The 18,518-nt window shown below is 40.5% G+C and overlaps 1 protein-coding gene across 5 annotated transcripts in view; it reads left to right on the plus strand.

The window, feature by feature from the left end:
* The window catches only part of negr1 (neuronal growth regulator 1), a 145,552-nt gene that overhangs the window by 56,364 nt on the left and 70,670 nt on the right, over positions 1-18,518 (plus strand). For all 5 annotated transcript variants that reach the window (XM_089000702.1, XM_089000704.1, XM_089000703.1 and 2 more), the window contains exon 4: positions 15,227-15,358. In XM_089000702.1, coding sequence (XP_088856828.1) covers positions 15,227-15,358 — 132 coding nt within the window. The remainder of the gene's footprint in view (positions 1-15,226; positions 15,359-18,518) is intronic.

An 18,518-nucleotide genomic window follows, 5' to 3' on the forward strand; every position in this document is an offset into this window, starting at 1 on the left:
TGTGGCAAACACTTCATATTGTGTTATTTTGAGTTTTGCAATATCCAAGTAGTACATAAATGTAAGACTGCACGGTCGCAACTGACCGGCATAGTGTTAGTAGTCTGTATGCTTTTCCTGTTTACTGTCATCCAGTATTACAGGCACACTCAACCTGTATTTTTGGTTGTGAACAAATGTGTGAGTTTGAGGTCTAATGCTTTATTTATTCATCCACGGTAGACATGATAGTATGTTGGAGTAACAGAAAATCACATTAAATCAAACACTTGTGGTAACCTGTGCATGCCAGTGCTAGCTTCCAGACATGAATGTCCCATGTCAGAAATCAAATTAGGCATTCGCCACGGCATACTTCCTTGTTAGGTTTTAATTCATCCTTTGATCCTCTCCTCTTTCATCTAGAACTGCTTCATGTCATCACAAAGAGGGTACAGCAAGTCCTGAAGAATGAATGTCTCTCTGTGTGTTTGGATTGTCATATTGTCTCTATGCTGTCATATTATTTGTTATTTAGGTTTTTTTTTTGTTCTTTTGACTTCAAGATGGCGCCCCGAGAGTGGCTGCCTTTCCAGCAGCTCATGTATTTTGTTTTTCTACTTTCATTCCTTTCATCACTTTGCTGCTGTGAAATGTAAATTTCTCCACTGTGAGACTAATAAAGGCAAATCCAATCCAATCCAATCCAATCATCGCCTTGTTGCAATAAAAGAGTGATTTGCATCCTATTAGGTATTTTATGTGAAATGTGCCCAAACAACTAGGCGCAATGGCACCACATTACCGACAATGCTTCTGTTTATATCACGGATTACTGCTACTGCCAATTTCTGTCACAGACAAAACATACAACGGGAAGGAAATGTGGAAGACACAGCACTTTCAAAGACAAAGTCAAAAATTATTAATACATAAATAAATAAATAAATAAATAAATGGTGGATAATTATAGACAATTTATGTCACATATACTGTATAATGATGACGTGACTGGGCCTTGGCAGACCAACCTTGGCAGTCATTTGGCTTTCTTTTACAAAATAAAGTTTATGTTATTGGGTCTCTGAATTGAAAATGTGTGCTGAATGAACTTGTAGGGTTAAGTGCAGCTTTATCTGACACCATAGCATCTTTATTTGACACCAATGCCAAGCACAAGTGAATCAAGCTCAGTATGCTGCAGGCAGGTACGGTGCAGCATTGGGGCATGTCTGCCCACTGAGAAATTTTGATTATGATTGGCGAGGGCATTGAAGAGGTGTTTTAATCCATGCTTCTAAACCTTGACGACCAAATTAATTTTCCCAGTCAAATTTATTTTTTTCGCTGTAATCAGAATCAGAATCAGAAAACCTTTATTTGTCCCACAGTGGAGAAATTTGCAGTCCACAGCAGCAATTTGAAAGGGGATGGGGTGGTTGGGTGAAAGGATAGAAAATAATAATAATAATAATAATAATAATAATAATAATAATAATAATAATAATAATATGAACAGTCTCACTTTGATTCTGTTATAACTGAATGTTGGAGAATGTAAAGTAAAACATAGAGGCAAACTAAGAAAGACGAAATGTACTCAACATTTTAATATGTTCAATATCGTGTGATTTTACTGTTCCAAATAACATGTGTGTAGGGAAAATCAACTATTCTTGAGCCAAGAGGAAAACTGATTTTTCTTTCTCGTCTTTCTTTGTTTTTTCCTTTTTTTCACCAGTTCCTCGGCAGCAAAATGTATTTTCCAAAACAAGTCTTTTCTTTGCAACATCCTTTCATTTCACTCTTGCCCCTGGTCACGTTTGGAAACTCCTGAGTAACTTTTGCAGATATTCCTGAGTTTCCATACTTTGTTTTGGAGAAATAATGTGTGATCATGCAAGATTTCTGCCTCGAAGAACTTGCAGATTTGATTATGGGACTGAAGCTTAATGTGTGTGGAATCAAAACAAAATGTGGGAAAAAAAGCAATAAAATGCATACCATCTGCCACACAGTAAACACTTATAGTTTACATCACCAAGATTTTAATGAAACTCCTGCTTTTAAGGTACTATTATTTTACCTGTTCCTTAACAGTATTCTTATCTGTGCCTTTTGGAAAAACAAAAAACTAAAAATATCAGAACTAACGCTGGGGGGAGGAGTGACAGTGGAGAGTGATCATCCGGGTTGAATCCCGTGTATTAATTGTCTGAGGACTAAAACCCCACCGATTTCAGTGGATTCAGGCTTTTTCTCAAGTTTTAATCAGATTTCATGAAAATTGCGATGCCTCATGAGATGGGACATGACAAGTACTCAGAACCAAAATACTCTTCAATCAACACACCTACAAGTCGCAATTGTACTTCTCAATATTGTGTAAATAATTGCTTTTCTTTTACACACACTTTTATTGTGAGTTCACAACAATATTGGAGAAATAAAGGGTGCAAGATAATATTTGAAGAGTATAAATCAATCACAAATTAATTTTAGTCAATTCCTCAAGACCGTTGACAGAACTGTGAAGTGTAAAGCTTATCAATACTGGAGTCTTTCAAAATTCAGCACCGGGCTAGGTACCCATCCCTCGTGATGTGTAACATAAACTCCAGGGTAATATTGACAATATGTCAAGATTCTCCCATCAGCTACAGTCAACCCATTTAACATCTGGCAATATATGTCAAGACAGGCATTGGCATCAGTCACTGTACTGTGGCGATGTCAAGGCTGACAACATTGCTGACTCTCAGGATATCTGTCCCATCAAACAACATGGAGGTCACTGTTTTTGCCAAGTGGAATACTTAGTGGATTCTATTCTTCATCTTTAGAGGAAATAACAATGCAATATTTTTATTTTCATGTTTAAAGTTGCTATGTCACTGCCCAAGGAATAACCTGACAGAGCTCTATTTGCATGAGCACATCCACAAATAACACCAGCAGTGTAGCATTTCGCTATCCTTAAGTCGTGCATGTTGAATATCAGAATAGTACAACATACTTATGTATGGAATATTCAATCTCAAACGTCTTTCAGCCAGTCAGCCACCCCAAAGTGTGTTTATTCGAGGTTACCTCATTCTAGCTAAGTACTCTGCAGTGGAGGCAATACCATCAAGTCCTTCCAGCTCTTTAAGGCTTTCAGCATATTGTAAGTAGGTATGTCAAGTGGGAGATTTATCATGTGAGAGTGGCTTCTGGGAAACGTACCAATGCACTTTGTGCTAATGGTGTTTCTCATTGATATTCTCTTTTAATTGAACCCACTTGCCCAAAATGCATCTACATAAAATTGTAAAATTTGTTACAGGAAATTGTATTTTTTTTATTCACATTAGTCTATTCTTGTCAATTAATCACATCTCTTTGATCATGCTTCCTCCATTATGGGTATGTGGCTGTTTTTTTTTTTTTTTGTCCAATTGTCCCCATTGTGCCAAATCAATCTCATCTGCCCAGGGCCTTCAGAATTAGACTGCTGATTTATGTCACTTCCAAATCTTGCGAAATGTATTCTGAAACGTATTTCATGTTTGAAGATAATTGCTGAAAACACATCCAATGTCAACTTCTTTTCACTGTTTCTGTTTTCTTTACTTTTGGGCAAGGCTAAAATGGTGTCTATTAACACACATTTAATGTGAGTCGCCCCCACTACACAGACGAACTGAGTGCCATTCTTATGGCAATAAAACCACTGGTGCGCTATCCGTACTGGTCTTTGGACCACATCAATACTGTGCTGCATCGGTATATCAATAAAATATATGGAAAATACACATGTAAAAAAATGGACCATGAACTGATCTGCAGCAGAGTAAAATAGGGAGGCCACTGCCGAACTAAATCCCTTTCCTCCTGCCCACCCACATGAAAGCTACACATCAAGATATGAACCAATGTCCAATTATGTATTTATTATTATATATTCCAACATCTCTGAACACATTGAACACAAGAACAAGATCTTAGCAGTGGTGTGTTTGTGTCACCTTTGCGGATCCTAAACCGTTTTGTGCACTGAGTGTTGGGTGCAGTGGTGGTACAAGACTTGTTGGCACCTTTTATGTGTACTAATTCAATTAAGTCCTACTTTGTTATGAAGTTCAAAAACTGTGATACATATACACTGTATACACTGTAGTGCCTTGAAGAATAGAGAAGTGCATGCTATATTTGCTCAGCTTGCAAGTTAAAAAAATGTGTTTGGCAATTAAAAACTGGGATCTGAATGGAATAATGACAATAACAACCCCAATTCTTCACATTAACGTTTTGTTCAAAGTAACATTTAGCCGTTACCAGAATATTCCAGAATAGATGCATCATATCATTATATACCAAACACAAATTAGTCCAAGCTGACAAAAAATGAGGATCCCAATCAATTGAAGTATTTCACAGCAAATGCATTACTTGGTTGATATATTAGAAAGGATCATTGTCAGAAAATGATCTAGCAGCATGGTTAATAATAAAACATAATGCTTCTGTGTAAACAAATTAAAACAGATGCAGTATATATCGCTTTGTCTCTTCTGCAGGCCTGCTGTTGAATATGAGCAAGTAACATGCAGTCAGCATTGCAACACTCTGACAATTGGCAGTCTGACCTTTCTTACATAACAAATGAAACCATCTCTTTGTCTTTGTTCTTTTCTTGTCCTTGCTCATTTCATGCCCGGATCGAAATGTTTGCTTCAATACAATACATATTTATTTATATCGTGCTTCAACAACAGCTGAAGCTGCAACAAAGCAGTCACATGTTCTACCGTACTTCTACTCTCCCGCTAATACGTGGCTCTTTTACGATTTTTTAGACTTGTGTAGTTGACACAGACTTGTCTCTTGGAGGTGGGAACCATCTTCCAGCACCATCCTCCACACAACCAGACAGAAAGGCAAAAGCCACAAACAATCACCTCTGCGAAATATTAATAACTGAACAGCATTGGGTTTTTTTCTCCACTCCAGTCATCCCAGGCTTGCAACTATCTCGCTGGCCAATATGTACCTTATACTGGGGCCCAGCTCATCTTTCCTGGGCACGTGCCCCAATAAAAGAGGTCTCTGCTGATGTGTTTGCCTCATATGTTTAGATTTTTTCTTGATGGAGATTTTAAATAATAATCGAAATGGATGATTCGTGCAAAGGAAAGAGAACATGGTCATTTCTAGGAAACGGTTTCACACATTTGTCAAACTCAAGGCCCAGGGGCCAGATCCGACCCAGATCAAACCAATCCATGTGTATCAACTTCCATTATCCTGTGCTAACTATATAATAAGAAATGTTTAAATTTTGTTAATTTGAATAATATTCGACCAATAATAAACAAATAGTAGATTTGAGTGATTTCAAAACTAGCAAACCATCAAATTATATTCTAAAAGTATGATGAGAAGATCAAAGCTGAAATCGGTTCCACTGTCGTGACGGCCCTCCTTGGGAAGATGGAACACCAAAGTGGCCTGCAACAAAATAATGAGTATGACACCTCTGCCATATCATATTGTTCTTCAAACTGGGAAACATTTCAAGGAGAATGAAGAAATATTTCTAGTTTTTGGGTGGAAAAAAATCCTCAACACCCACAAATTGTGAAAAACAGCAAATAAAAAAAATGTTTAGAAAAAAGCCTGGTTGAGTTGCTGGACTTTACAACGCACTAACAATACTTTATTACAACTACAATATTTTGTGGCTGGCAAACTCTTCGAATTGTGTGTAGTGAGTATTTATTGCCTGGAGGTTCAGGACTGTATAGTGAATGCAACTCTAGTGGAAAAAAAGTGATGGCTTATATTTTGAAACCACTCAAAATATCCACATGCGAAATCACCTGCTGCTTTTGATTGAGCTTCTTGGCTAAGTATTATTGGACACATCCAGCATACTCAGCATCATGCTTCAGTTCCTTTGATTTTATCGCCCTGGTAAAACACAAGTGTGTACTCTGAATGTCCACATCAGAATCAGAATCAGAATCATCTTTATTGCCAAGTATGTAGAACACACAAGGAATATGTTTCCGGTCGAACACGCTGCACTAGTATCATCAGCAAAAAAAATTGCAAAGAGGCACTATACAATTCCATTTGGGCTACTGTTCAAAGAGTTAATGGCTTGGGGGACGAAGCTGTTTAAATGTCTGCTGGATTTGGGGCACATACCCATTTTCCCACTTCCTCATCAGAGTGACACACAGTAGAGTCGTGCATTCGGGCCATTGTGAATGCCAATTAAATAATAATACATTTTATTTCAAGCGCCTTTCAAAACACCCAAGGACACTTTGCAATAAAAACAATAAAACAAAGCACATAACAATAAAACCATAAGTAAAATGATACATAATAAAATAGCAGATAGAACTATACATTGAAAGCAATTTTAAACAAGTGGGTTATTAAGTTATTTAAGCGCCACTAGTGAGATGCATATAGGATAAGCAATGAATTGTTGTTTGGTGAAATGTGAATTTTAGTTAAAACATTCATTTTATTAAAACACACAATGGGGAATAAGGGGTTCGTAATAAAATACACAGAAGTTATTTAAACAAAATGTGTACACGAATAACATGGAATTACATTGTATACAATCACATCCATCAACCTTGTATCTGTACTACCATTTAAATCTTGTATGTCTTGCTTATATTATTTCTCTCTAAAAAGCTTATACAGACTTGATTATTTGGAGTTTTTAGGTCTGCATATTTTGCTGAATATCCCTACCACCACCAGCTTTGAATGATTTGAATCAAGGTGCACCATGTGTGGAATAAAAGATGATTTATTATGTGAATGTCACATTCTTCTGGACGCCACCTTTTGTGATGTTCATCTGGTATCTTGTTGATTTTTCTTCCACCTTGATTTTCTCCTCACCAAAAGAAAGGGGTATGAGTGTTCAACTCAAAACTGAAATTACCTGTCAATTCTGAGACATAAGTTTGCTGTAAACAAGTAACAAGGGCAGTAGGGCAGCAGTTATCACAACGTATGTGCTGCTTATTTTCCCTTCATTGCCGAAACGGTAGGGGCCTTTACTTGTGCAATTTTTAAGAAAGAAGTTAGCATTTATTTGCAAGGAAGCCTTGGTCGAGTGGTTAGTCTACCAGCCTCACAGTGTGGAGGTACTGTGTTCGATTCAAGCGCCTGCCTCCCTGTGTGAAGTTTGTTCTGTGTGGGTTTTATTTGGTGACTCCGGTTTCCTCCCGCATTTGAAAAACAAACCAAAAACATGTAGGGCAGGCTCATCGAATGCTCTAAATTGTCACTAGTTGTGAGTGTTTGCACGCAAGGTTGTTTGTGTCTGTGTGCCCTGCCATTTTTATTCTGATTGCCATAGCTATAAATTATTATGCACGGTAAATTAGCAGTTGAAGCTTCACACCACCACAATTTGCAAAATCGATGTTCGCCCACATTTGTTTGTAAAGAAAAACATCCCTGTCACATGCTTAGTGCCCCGAACTGACATCGACAATAACGACTGTCTCTGCAAAGCCTCTTTTAAAAAAACTTGCCCTCTTTAAAAAAAACAATTTTCCCCTGATCCCCCATACAATACAAGTTTATAAATCACACATTTGAACATTCCTTCTTTTGCTTTTATTTGTAGGCGCAAATATATATTTGTTGAGTTTTTGCTAAGTTACCCATGTGAGGAAAATGGAAAGGTGACGTCCCCAATTATAAATACCACAACGGTACTAAACAGATAAAAAGTCAACAAAACCCAATGAAAAAAATGAGTTTGTTATGTATCACACCGCAATGTTTCTACCTCTAAGATGATGAGTATTTTACATTTTTTTTAACAAGTGAAGTCAATTTTAACCTGCATTGATTATACCATACACCAAACACCGCACACAATAATTACAAGATCCCCACAAAAGACTCAAAAAAAAACTAAGCAATTACACAATTTATTACACTAATGCATGATAAAAGGAGAAAAATCCCAGTTATAAACAACAATGACAAAAGTTTGACATTAACACAGTAAAATAAGAAACAAACTCGAAAAGAGGTGGAAGACCCATAGTGAGTAAAAGACACAAGTAACAGAAATATATCAGCGGAATCTAAACTACACAGGCATAGAAGTGCTAGAAAACCATAAATCACAGACCTACTTGCATAGACACAGTAACTGCAATACCAGTAAAGATTCCAATTCATCAACAAATGTAGAACCAGCAATGCAATAATTCACTCGCTTCTTTCAGCCTCTGCTGCACCTAAAAACCAATTTGATTGCTGATAATAGCTGGTGGGACATATGGCCAAATGATTATTCATTTTTTTTTATTTTCCCTCCATCCAGGTTTCTAAAAGAGGCATGACTTATGAAGAGCTGAGCCTGACTTCAACCAATTGCATCATGCATTTTTTTTCTTGAGACTTGCGCTGTTTAAATGCATATCAAAAATCAGAACCAGAATCATCTTTATTGCCAAGTATGTTGAACACACAAGGAATTTGTTTCCGGTCGAACCCGCTGCCCTGTATCATCATCAAAAAAATTGCAAAAAATGATGGAATTGTAAAAAGTAGTTATGATAATGGGTGAATGGATAGATGGAGGTTAAAAAATAGTATATATGTGTAATTGGCCTGTTGGAACGGCTCTGGCATCAGACTTTTTATTATTATTTTTTAATGCATGGACAGGAATATGAAAATCACTTCTTGCAGTTTTAGTTGAGCGCAATAAAACATTAATATCAAGCACTATTTACACTACTTAACCTCACTTTGAAAAACCTGTACAGACACCATGGGACACATGAACCAGGTCACATACACAGCCACTGACATGACACACAGATATGACATTGCCCTTCACGTTCACGTCCCACACACCAGCCCGAGTCCAATCTTCCTTGCAATCGCCATCACCAACATCTGCTCCATAGGGATCACCTGTCTTCAGGATTTTTTTAGCTAAACCCAATTTCTTGTCATATCATCCCACTTCGGATCTCCATTTATAACGGAAGTCTAATCAGCATTGCTGTCACCACGACCCGCATTCTGCAGTTTGCAAGAACTGCACACTCATCAAACAAAGACGACTAAGTCCTATCCGAGCCCCATCCAATCGTAATACCTGTATAATGCTAACCAATATAGTAGTGTCCATAACACAGGGGTCACCTTCCAAGTGGTGCCTTTGAGCTCTATGCACCACAGTTGGCTTCACTTACCTTAATTCAACTGATCTATATTTATACTACTTTAAAGTACTCGAGACAAAGCACAATGCTCAACGTTAACTACAGTTGGATTGGATTGGATATGCCTTTATTAGTATCGCAGTGGAGAAATTTACATTTCACAGCAGCAAAGTGATGAAAGGATGAAAGTAGGAAAACAAAATACATGAGCTGCTGGAAAGGCAGCCACTCTTGCGGCGCCGTCTTGAAGTCAAAAGAACAAAAAAAAAACTAAATAACAAATAACATGACAGCACGAAGACAATGTGACAACATAAAGACACAGAGAGTCATTCATTCTTAAGCACTATCTGGACCCTCTTTGTTACATGAAGCGGTTCTAGATGAAAGAGGAGAGAATCAAAGCGTCTTTCCACCAGTGGATCTGGGACATCATGGTGGAATATGCACGTCGACTACAAGCTAAATGTTGAAAGCAAACACGAAGCTGTAGCATCCATTGACGAAAAGAGATTGTCTCACATCTCCTGACACACATGAATCCACTTCAATTCCAAGCCGCAACAGTTCCACATACGCATCAGCGCTCTGCGCTGACGCTCCTTTCTTCTTAGCGCAGGCTCCTCAAGCCATGGATCCATCCAGCCGCAGACTGTCCAACAGCACCGACCTTTCCACTGAACAAATCGAGGCTGCCCATTACAGGAGCAAAAAAAGCACAATGGCCCCAGAGCTGTCCAGCATTGACACTCGAATGGCACTGACATTCCTCCCAAAGCAAAAACAGTACTGGCATATTCATGCTGCCGAAAAGGCGCAACCGCTCAGCACAGTTTCCTCCTCGATGAATGTTGTGGTAAATGCTGAAAAACAATCCGTATCCATTCCACACGACGCACAACAACACAAAGTGACAAATGAAAACACAAAACAAGACAAAAACAACAAAAAAAGCAAGGCTCATGAGAGCACTTGCGGACGGCTGCCTACTCGGGCGCCATCTTGGACTCCTTGAACATGAAACATAAAACACAAATGCTAATAAACATTTTAAGAGGCAAAGAGGTAGTAGCTATTCAGAGTTGGAGATGGTGCATAGTAAACAAGAGGGAAAGGGACCCTCAGGTCTACTCTAACAGACTGCTGACTCTCATTGCCCGGACGTGACTACTTTCACAGCAAACATGTCACATTCTGTTCGAGATTTTTTTTTTTCCTGTTAGTCCCATGTTTCTCTTAGGTTATGTTAAGAAATTCAATATGACACCCTGACACCATACTGAGAGTGGTGTGATTGGGGAAGAAGACCATGCTTGGCTCTCATTAATTTCCAAACGTAGCTCATGTTATATACCAGTCAGGAGATTGTGCTTGGACTTTTTCCACCTGTGCTGCCCGACACGCTGGACACATAGTTTCCCCAGTTGGAGTGCTTGAGCAGATTATGACACCCCTTTTTTCACAGTGAATTACCAAATGTCCCACTTGATCAACAATTTTTTATCTGGTAGGCGAAAGCTATTATGTTCTTGGAGTCGATTTCTAAATGTGCCCTTATTTTCCGCTAGTTGGCTCAGGGAAGAGCACACCAGGGAGCAGCAATTAGCCCTTACAATCACACAAGACAGATCACAAATCATGACTTTATATGTTATGCATTGTATGCGACATGCCTCGTATTGATATAGGATTCTGCATTTGTTGGATGTTAATTAGTTTATTTTCCATTTTCTTTTTGTTCTCTTTCATTGTTCTTGTTTTCTGGGAGTCAATTCTGGTGTATTTAGTACCCCCTTTGCTTTACTCTGTATTCGTCTAGCTGTTTGTACTTGTAGTACTTATTTGTCTCACTTTATTCTTCGCAATCTATGGGCTTCGTACTTTGCTAATTACCATATCTTTTTTAGTTTAGTTTGGTTTTTCCCAGTAACCAGCCTGATGTTACCAATGCTTTTTTATTTATTTATTTATTTTTTTTTTTTGGTGGGGCTTTATGATCTACTCATCAGGGCAGTCCTGTTTTATCTTGAAACTCATTAGGTAATATACACTTACGGCAATGCCCTCCAAACCTTCGTTGTGGGTGGCTTCACTTTGGGTCAAAAATCATAGGAGTTGCAGCACTGCAGACACTTGATATTCTCCACAATAGAAATAACGATTGCACAGAAACATATCTGGTATTGTAATTGATTTCATATGATCAGAATCAAAATCAGCAAAAGAAACATCTTTATTGGCCAGGTGTGTGGAACACACAAGGAATTTGTGTTCGGTAGAACAAAAATTGCACGAGTATCATTATAAAAAGACATGACAAATAAGTATGGAGGGCATGAATAAAGGCTAAAATAATGTAATTCCTTAATGTAAGTGGTACCTCTCTGAACAACTGAAACAATGTGCAAGGTATTGAGCAGAGTTAAAGTGATCAGTGGTAGAATAAAATACGCTAACAGTTGTACAGTTGGTGCAAAAAATCAGTGAACCATTTTGAAGTGATCAGTCGCCATATTTGTCGTAAAACAAATTTGCAATTATGCAGATGTCCTTGAGCCCCTCAAAGTGTCTGGTGCTGGAGATTATATAGGTTAGTATCTGTGGTTCAAGTGAGTATAGAGCTAGAGCTACAATGATTATAATGGAATGCTGTTCCACAGGGTTATGCCATATTGCAAATAAGCACTATACTCCTGAAGTCCACCATCATCTCAACTGTCTTGAGCGTGTTCAGCTCCAGGTTGTGACGGCTGCACCAGAGCTCCAGCTGCTCCACTTGTTGTCGGTACGCAGACTCGTCGCCGTCTTTGATGAGACCGATGACCGTGGTGTCGTCTGCGAACTTTATGAATTTGACAGCTGGGTGCGTTGAGGTGCAGTCGTTCGTGTAGAGAGAGAAGAGCAATGGAGAGAGGACGCATCCCTGCGGGGCTCCAGTGCTCGTGCTTCGTGTTGTGGATGATATATTTCCCAGTCTGACCTGTTGTGTCCGTCCTGTCAGGAAGCTGAGGGTCCACTGGCAGATCGTGGGGGACACACCAAGCTGGAGAAGTTTGGGGATGAGGAGTTCTGGGATGATGGTATTGAACGCAGAGCTGTAGTCCACAAACAGGATCCTTGCGTAGGTTCCTGTGTTGTCAAGGTGGTCGAGGATGTGATGCAGTCCAATGTTGACTGCATCCTCTACAGACCTGTTTGCCCGGTAGGCAAACTGAAGAGGATCTAGCAGAGGTCCGGTGATGTTCTTTAGGTGGTTCAGCACGAGGCGTTCAAAGGACTTCATGACCACAGACGTCAGAGCAACAGGTCTATAGTCGTTCACTCCCGAGGGTGCTGGTTTCTTTGGAACTGGGACGATATTAGACTGTTTGAAGCAGGATGGGACTTCACACTGCTCCAGGGATCTGTTGAAGATTTGTGTGAAGACCGGAGCCAGCTGGTCAGCGCAGACTCTCAGGCAGGAGGGGGACACTCTGTCAGGTCCTGCAGCTTTCTTGATCTTTTGCTGCTTGAAGATCCGTCTAACGTCCAGTTCGTGGATCTGTAGGGCAGAGGGCAGAGATACGGTAGTTTCTGGTAATGGTGGGCAGACCGGGGAAATGGTGGTGTCCTTTTCAAATCGGCAAAAGTATGTATTTAACTCATCAGCCATACCATTGTTGTACACTGCTTGGGGGGAAGGTAAATGATAATTTGTTATTGCTTTCAGGCCATTCCACACCGATGCAGAGTCGTTAGCGGAGAACTGTTTGTTAAGCCTCTCCGCATAACTTTTCTTTGCGATGTTAATTTCCTTCGTCAGCCTGTTTCGGGCGAGTTTGTAAACTGCTCGATCGCCGCTTTTAAATGCGGATTCTTTCTCTTTCCTAAGCTGCCTGAGTTTGGGAGTGAACCATGGCTTGTTGTTGTTGAATGAGCGGAAGGACTTTTTTGGTACACACATGTCCTCACAGAAACTGATGTATGATGTTACAGTGTCTGTGTATTCATCCAATGTGCCCGTTGAAGTTTCAAAGACGCTCCAATCAGTGCAGTCTAAGCATTCTTGTAGCGATAACTTTGCTTCATCTGTCCATGTTTTAACTGTCTTGACTACCGGTTTTACACATTTGAGTTTCTGTTTGTATGTGGGAATTAAGTGGATTAAATAGTGGTCAGAAAGACCCAATGCTGCATGCGCAACAGACCGGTATGCGCCTTTGAGTGCTGTGTAACAATGATCTAGAATGTTTTCTCCTCTGGTGAAACAGTCAATATGCTGCTTATATTTGGGAAGTTCACGGTTTAAACGTGTTCGATTACCCAAAATGATCAGGGGTGATTCTGGATATTTTATTTCGAGATGGTTTACATGGTCCGCTAGCGTTTGTATACACGCGTTAGCATTAGCTTGTGGCGCGATGTACACGGCAACGAATATAAAGGAAGCGAACTCACGTGGCGAGTAGAATGGCTTGCAGTTGAGAGACAGCGATTCCAAACCAGGGCTGCAGTGTGCGTCGAGCATCGTGACATCGGTGCACCATTCTTCGTTGATGTAGAAGCATAGTCCACCGCCTTTGGATTTCCCCGATTGCTCCGTATCACGGTCGGCCCGAAGGAGACGGAATCCGGGTAGGTGTAGTGCGGAATCCGGGTGGCGGTCACTGAGCCAAGTCTCAGTGAAGCACAGCGCAGCAGAGCGGGCGAACATAACCTAGATTTGGGTTACTGTTTAGAGAGTTAATGGCTAGGGTGATTCACATGTCTACTGGATTTGCTATGCATGGATCAGAAGTGCCTGCCTGAGGGGAGTAGCTGGAAAAGGTTGTGGGCCCGGTGCGAAGGGTCCAGTCGGATTTTCCGTGTGCTTGTCTTGGTGTGCAGTGAGCAAATGATGTAAAATGAATGAAAAGTATGTGCAGAAAAAGATAACTTGAACAGGTATATTGTATCAAACTGTGAACTGAATGAAAGACATCTCTCATACTCACGTCTCAAAATTAACCGCATCAGTGAAACCAAATGATGTTAATGTGCTCGTAACTAGTTGACTAGCAGCCTGTCAAGGGTTCAGCCTGCTTTCCCTTCCAGCTGCACCGGTGTCATATCCGTCCATCATTTTATGCATCCTGCCAAGGCACACACATTGTATTCACTTTTAACAATACCGAGATTAGCCATATTGTACTTTTTTTTTATTTATTTGTTTATTTTTCTTGCCAACCCCTACTTTGAAATTAATTGAAAACAGTTGACCAATTATATACTGCCTCAATTTGATATGTGAGTGTATGATATTGTAGTGGGAGTCAATGAAAATCTTTCTTCAGCCGTCATCTGTACTTCTTTGAAGGTGTTGGAGGTTCCGCTTCTTATCCAAGAATCTTTGTCAGCGATTGTAGTGGAAGACAATCATATATTTACATGGACTCAAAGTCACAGCGGTTCTAAGAGAGACTATTTATTGAAACTGCCACAACACAAAAGTCGAAAGGATCATGGATTAGAAAAGTGGGATTGTGCATTTTTTTGTGTGTGTTCTGCTTGCAATGTATCAGCACAAAGTTGTCTTCTCTTTTCCACCTTTGATTGCAGCGGACACCTTTTGTTGTGCATGTGCATGTTGTTTTTTTTTTCTTCCTGGACTGCCTTGCCTTCATGCCATCATGGTGTATTGTGCATCTGACATTCTGCACTAATGCAGTGACGTGTGCTTGCTCTTGTCCTTGGTGATGTGGAGGCTCTCAATACATTTCCTGGCCTAGAGTTAATCATAAGCAAATTAGTGGTGGAGATGTCAACGTTTAATTTCCAACCACAACATCTATATGAGTGCATGAGTGCACTGCTCATCAGCTGCTATTTTATGATGAAAGGAAGGTCACCAAGAGTTTATTACAACACTTTATTGAATTGCTTTCCCAGACATCCTCACATAAACCACGGCTAACTGTAAGATGATAGCTATACTATATTGAGTTTACAGAGTGTGTGCATAGGCATAAGTGGTCTTTGTAGGCATGCAGTCAGCGCCTTCGTTTCTCTCTTTACAGCCAGGAAGTATGACAGCGGTGAATATCTCAACATCACCGGCATCACAAGGGACCAAGCTGGAGACTATGAATGCAGTGCTTTAAATGACATCGCCTCTCCTGACACCAAAACAGTAAAAGTCACAGTCAACTGTAAGTACACACATTCATTCTCAGCATGCTTCACACTGGCCTTTCAACCTCACAAAAGACGCGGGCGCAGCATTCGATGATAGCAGCGGCACATCCCTGAAGATGCACCTCCAGAAAGTGCACCCTCCAAATGTTGCCGGAGAAAAGGAATGCTGAATTTCTTAATATTTAATGTGGTAAGTCCTTTTTTGTCTGTGCATATAGGTGATTAATTCACGCTAAGGGAAGGTCTGACTGTTCCAGTCGCTATTCCATTATGCAGTTAATGAGTCTTCCAAAAGTGTGAGGAGACAGTAATGAGGAGCTTTGACATTAATGAATGATACTGGACTTTATCTGCTGTGGAAACAGAAACAAAAGCACAACTAAGAGGCGTGAGAGGGAATGAAACCGTTGTCTTTCTTTGTAAAAGTGTTCCTCTTTTTATTCTTATGGGTTTCTGGATAGATACCCTGTGCCTCACTTTTATCAAAGTGGAATGGGGCATTTGCCATTTTCAAAGTGCTAGCAAGATTTGACTGTAACCTCATTTCACTAATCCCTTTGGCCCACTGGTATCTGACCAAAGCCGTGCCCTCTACTAACATGCGCAAGCGGCAGATGTGCACTGTCTGCAACACGAACGGTCAAATAAAAAAAAAGATAAAAGCTGTAGTTTGGATATTGGAAGCATGACCTATTCATACTGGAGTGTTACTGGAATTTTGCTAATTTCACATGGTCTCTGAATCAGTGGCTGCCAGACAATGGTGGTACAACATGATTGGGGTTTTTTAAATAAGGGTTAAAAAAAACTTGGGTTTTGAGAAATAATGTACCCATTGTATATTTTTCATGACTACCAAAATGTTGAGCCCTGCAAAGTATGAGCAAGGCGTTTTCCAGCTCATTGTTATGGACGCTTTAGTTCTGGCTTCATTATGAAATTAAGTTGTGTGGCCATTATTTCTATGCTTGGCGCTAATGAGCTGAGTCTTAGTCAGATTTTATATGCCAGTTATTTATACCTCTGCTGAGATATGGGTTCAGGGATGAAAAGTAGTTTGAGAACCATTATGCAACCCTCCCCAAAAAGAAACTCATTATGTCACCGTCTGATGACACACTTTCATGCAACGAGCATATGAATTTTCCATTCAAGATGAGTGAAGTGATCAGGAAGACCATACTGTCTGACAAAGTCACCACTCCTTCAGCACAAAGAGACATATTCTGATTGAGAGTGAATTAATAATAATAATAATACATTTAATTTACAAGCGCCTTTCTGAACACTCAAGGACACTTTACAACAAAGACAACACAAAACAGTAAAATCATGCATAAAGCAATAAATAATAAAACAGCATAATAAATTAGACCATGTAAGCAAGTTTAAAGAGGTGGGTTTTCAGGTGAGATTTGAAAGTAGGAAGGGAGTCAATGTTGCGGATGTTGGGTGGAAGTGAGTTCCAGAGTTTAGGAGCGGAGCGGCTGAAAGCTCTGCACCCCATCGTTGTGAGACGGGCAGAGGGCGTGTAGAGGTGGAGGGAGGAAGAGGATCTGAGGGCCCGAGTAGGAACGGAGATTTGAATTAGGTCAGACAGATAGGGGGGGGCAAGGTTATGGATGGCTTTAAATGTAAACAGAAGTATCTTGAATTCAATGCGGAGTTTAACAGGGAGCCAGTGGAGCTGTTGGAGGACAGGAGTGATGTGGTGAAATGAGGGGGTTTTTGTGATGATCCGGGCTGAGGAATTTTGGACTAGTTGGAGTTTATGGAGACATTTTTGATTGACCCCGAAAAGAAGTGAATTACAATAATCGATACGGGAGGTGACGAGACTGTGGACGAGGATAGCAGTGGTGTGAGGGGTGAGAGAGGGACGGAGACGATTGATATTGCGGAGGTGAAAATATGCAGACCGGGTTATGTTATTTATGTGGGAGTGAAAAGATAGTGTGCTATCAAGGATGACACCCAGGCTCTTAACCTGAAGGGCGGGGGACACGGTAGAATTGTCAATGGTGAGAGAGAAACTGTTTGCTTTGTGAAGGGTGGATTTTGTACCGACAAGGAGAAGTTCAGTTTTTTCGCTGTTTAGTTTGAGAAAGTTATGAGAAAACCAGGATTTGATTTCTGAGAGGCAAAGTGTAAGGGATGCAGGTGGAAGAGAGGCGTCGGGTTTACTGGAGAGGTAGAGCTGGGTGTCATCCGCGAAGCAGTGAAAATGAATTCCAAATTTGCGGAAGATATCACCAAGGGGAAGAAGGTATATAATAAAGAGAAGGGGCCCCAGGACAGAACCTTGGGGCACACCAGAAGACACAGGGGAGGACCGTGAAGTGAATGAGGTAATTTGGATAAACTGTGAGCGGCCAGTGAGGTAGGAGTGAAACCAACTGAGTGGGGTGTGTGTCACGCCTAGAGTGGAGAGTCGGTTGAGCAGGATGGGGTGAGAAATTGTGTCAAAGGCCGCAGATAGATCAAGAAGGATGAGAATAGAGAGGGAGCCGGTATCTGCTGCTATGAGAAGGTCGTTCGTGATTTTTATGAGGGCTGATTCAGTGCTGTGGCGGGGACGGAAACCAGACTGGAATTGTTCGTAGAGGTTATTGTGAGTGAGGTGAGAGTGGAGTTGACAGGCGACGGTTTTTTCGAGAATTTTAGCGATAAATGGAAGATGTGAAATTGGACGTAGGTTATTGAAATCATTGGGATCTGAACCAAGTTTTTTCAGGATTGGTGTTACAGCTGCGGTTTTAAGAGGGACAGGAACAATTCCAGTGGACAGTGAGGAGTGAATAATAGCTGAAATAAAAGGGAGGAGAGCAGGTAGACAAGATTTGATGAGGACAGTAGGGAGGGGGTCAAGTTGACAGGTGGAATTCTTGGACTTGGTGATGAGGTCAGAAAGTAAGGAGGGATGAGGGAGTTCAAAAGACGACAGCAGTTGATCGGGAGTAGGAAGGTTGGGGGAGGGGGGGGGATACAGAGGAGCCGAGGTGCTGGTGGATCTTGTTGATCTTTTCAGTGAAAAACAGAAGTAGTGCGTTGCAGGTGTCTGAGGAGTGAAAGAATGATTTTGTTGTATAGGGAAAACAGAGTCCGTGAATTCCCACTGTTAGCATCAATCAGTCCAGAATAGTATTCCGATTTTGCGCGTGTGATAGAGTCCTT

This window comes from Hippocampus bargibanti, linkage group LG07 (genome assembly GCF_051943395.1).
Source record: "Hippocampus bargibanti isolate YZ-2025 linkage group LG07, ASM5194339v1, whole genome shotgun sequence".
In the NCBI taxonomy this organism is placed as follows: Eukaryota; Metazoa; Chordata; class Actinopteri; order Syngnathiformes; family Syngnathidae; genus Hippocampus; species Hippocampus bargibanti.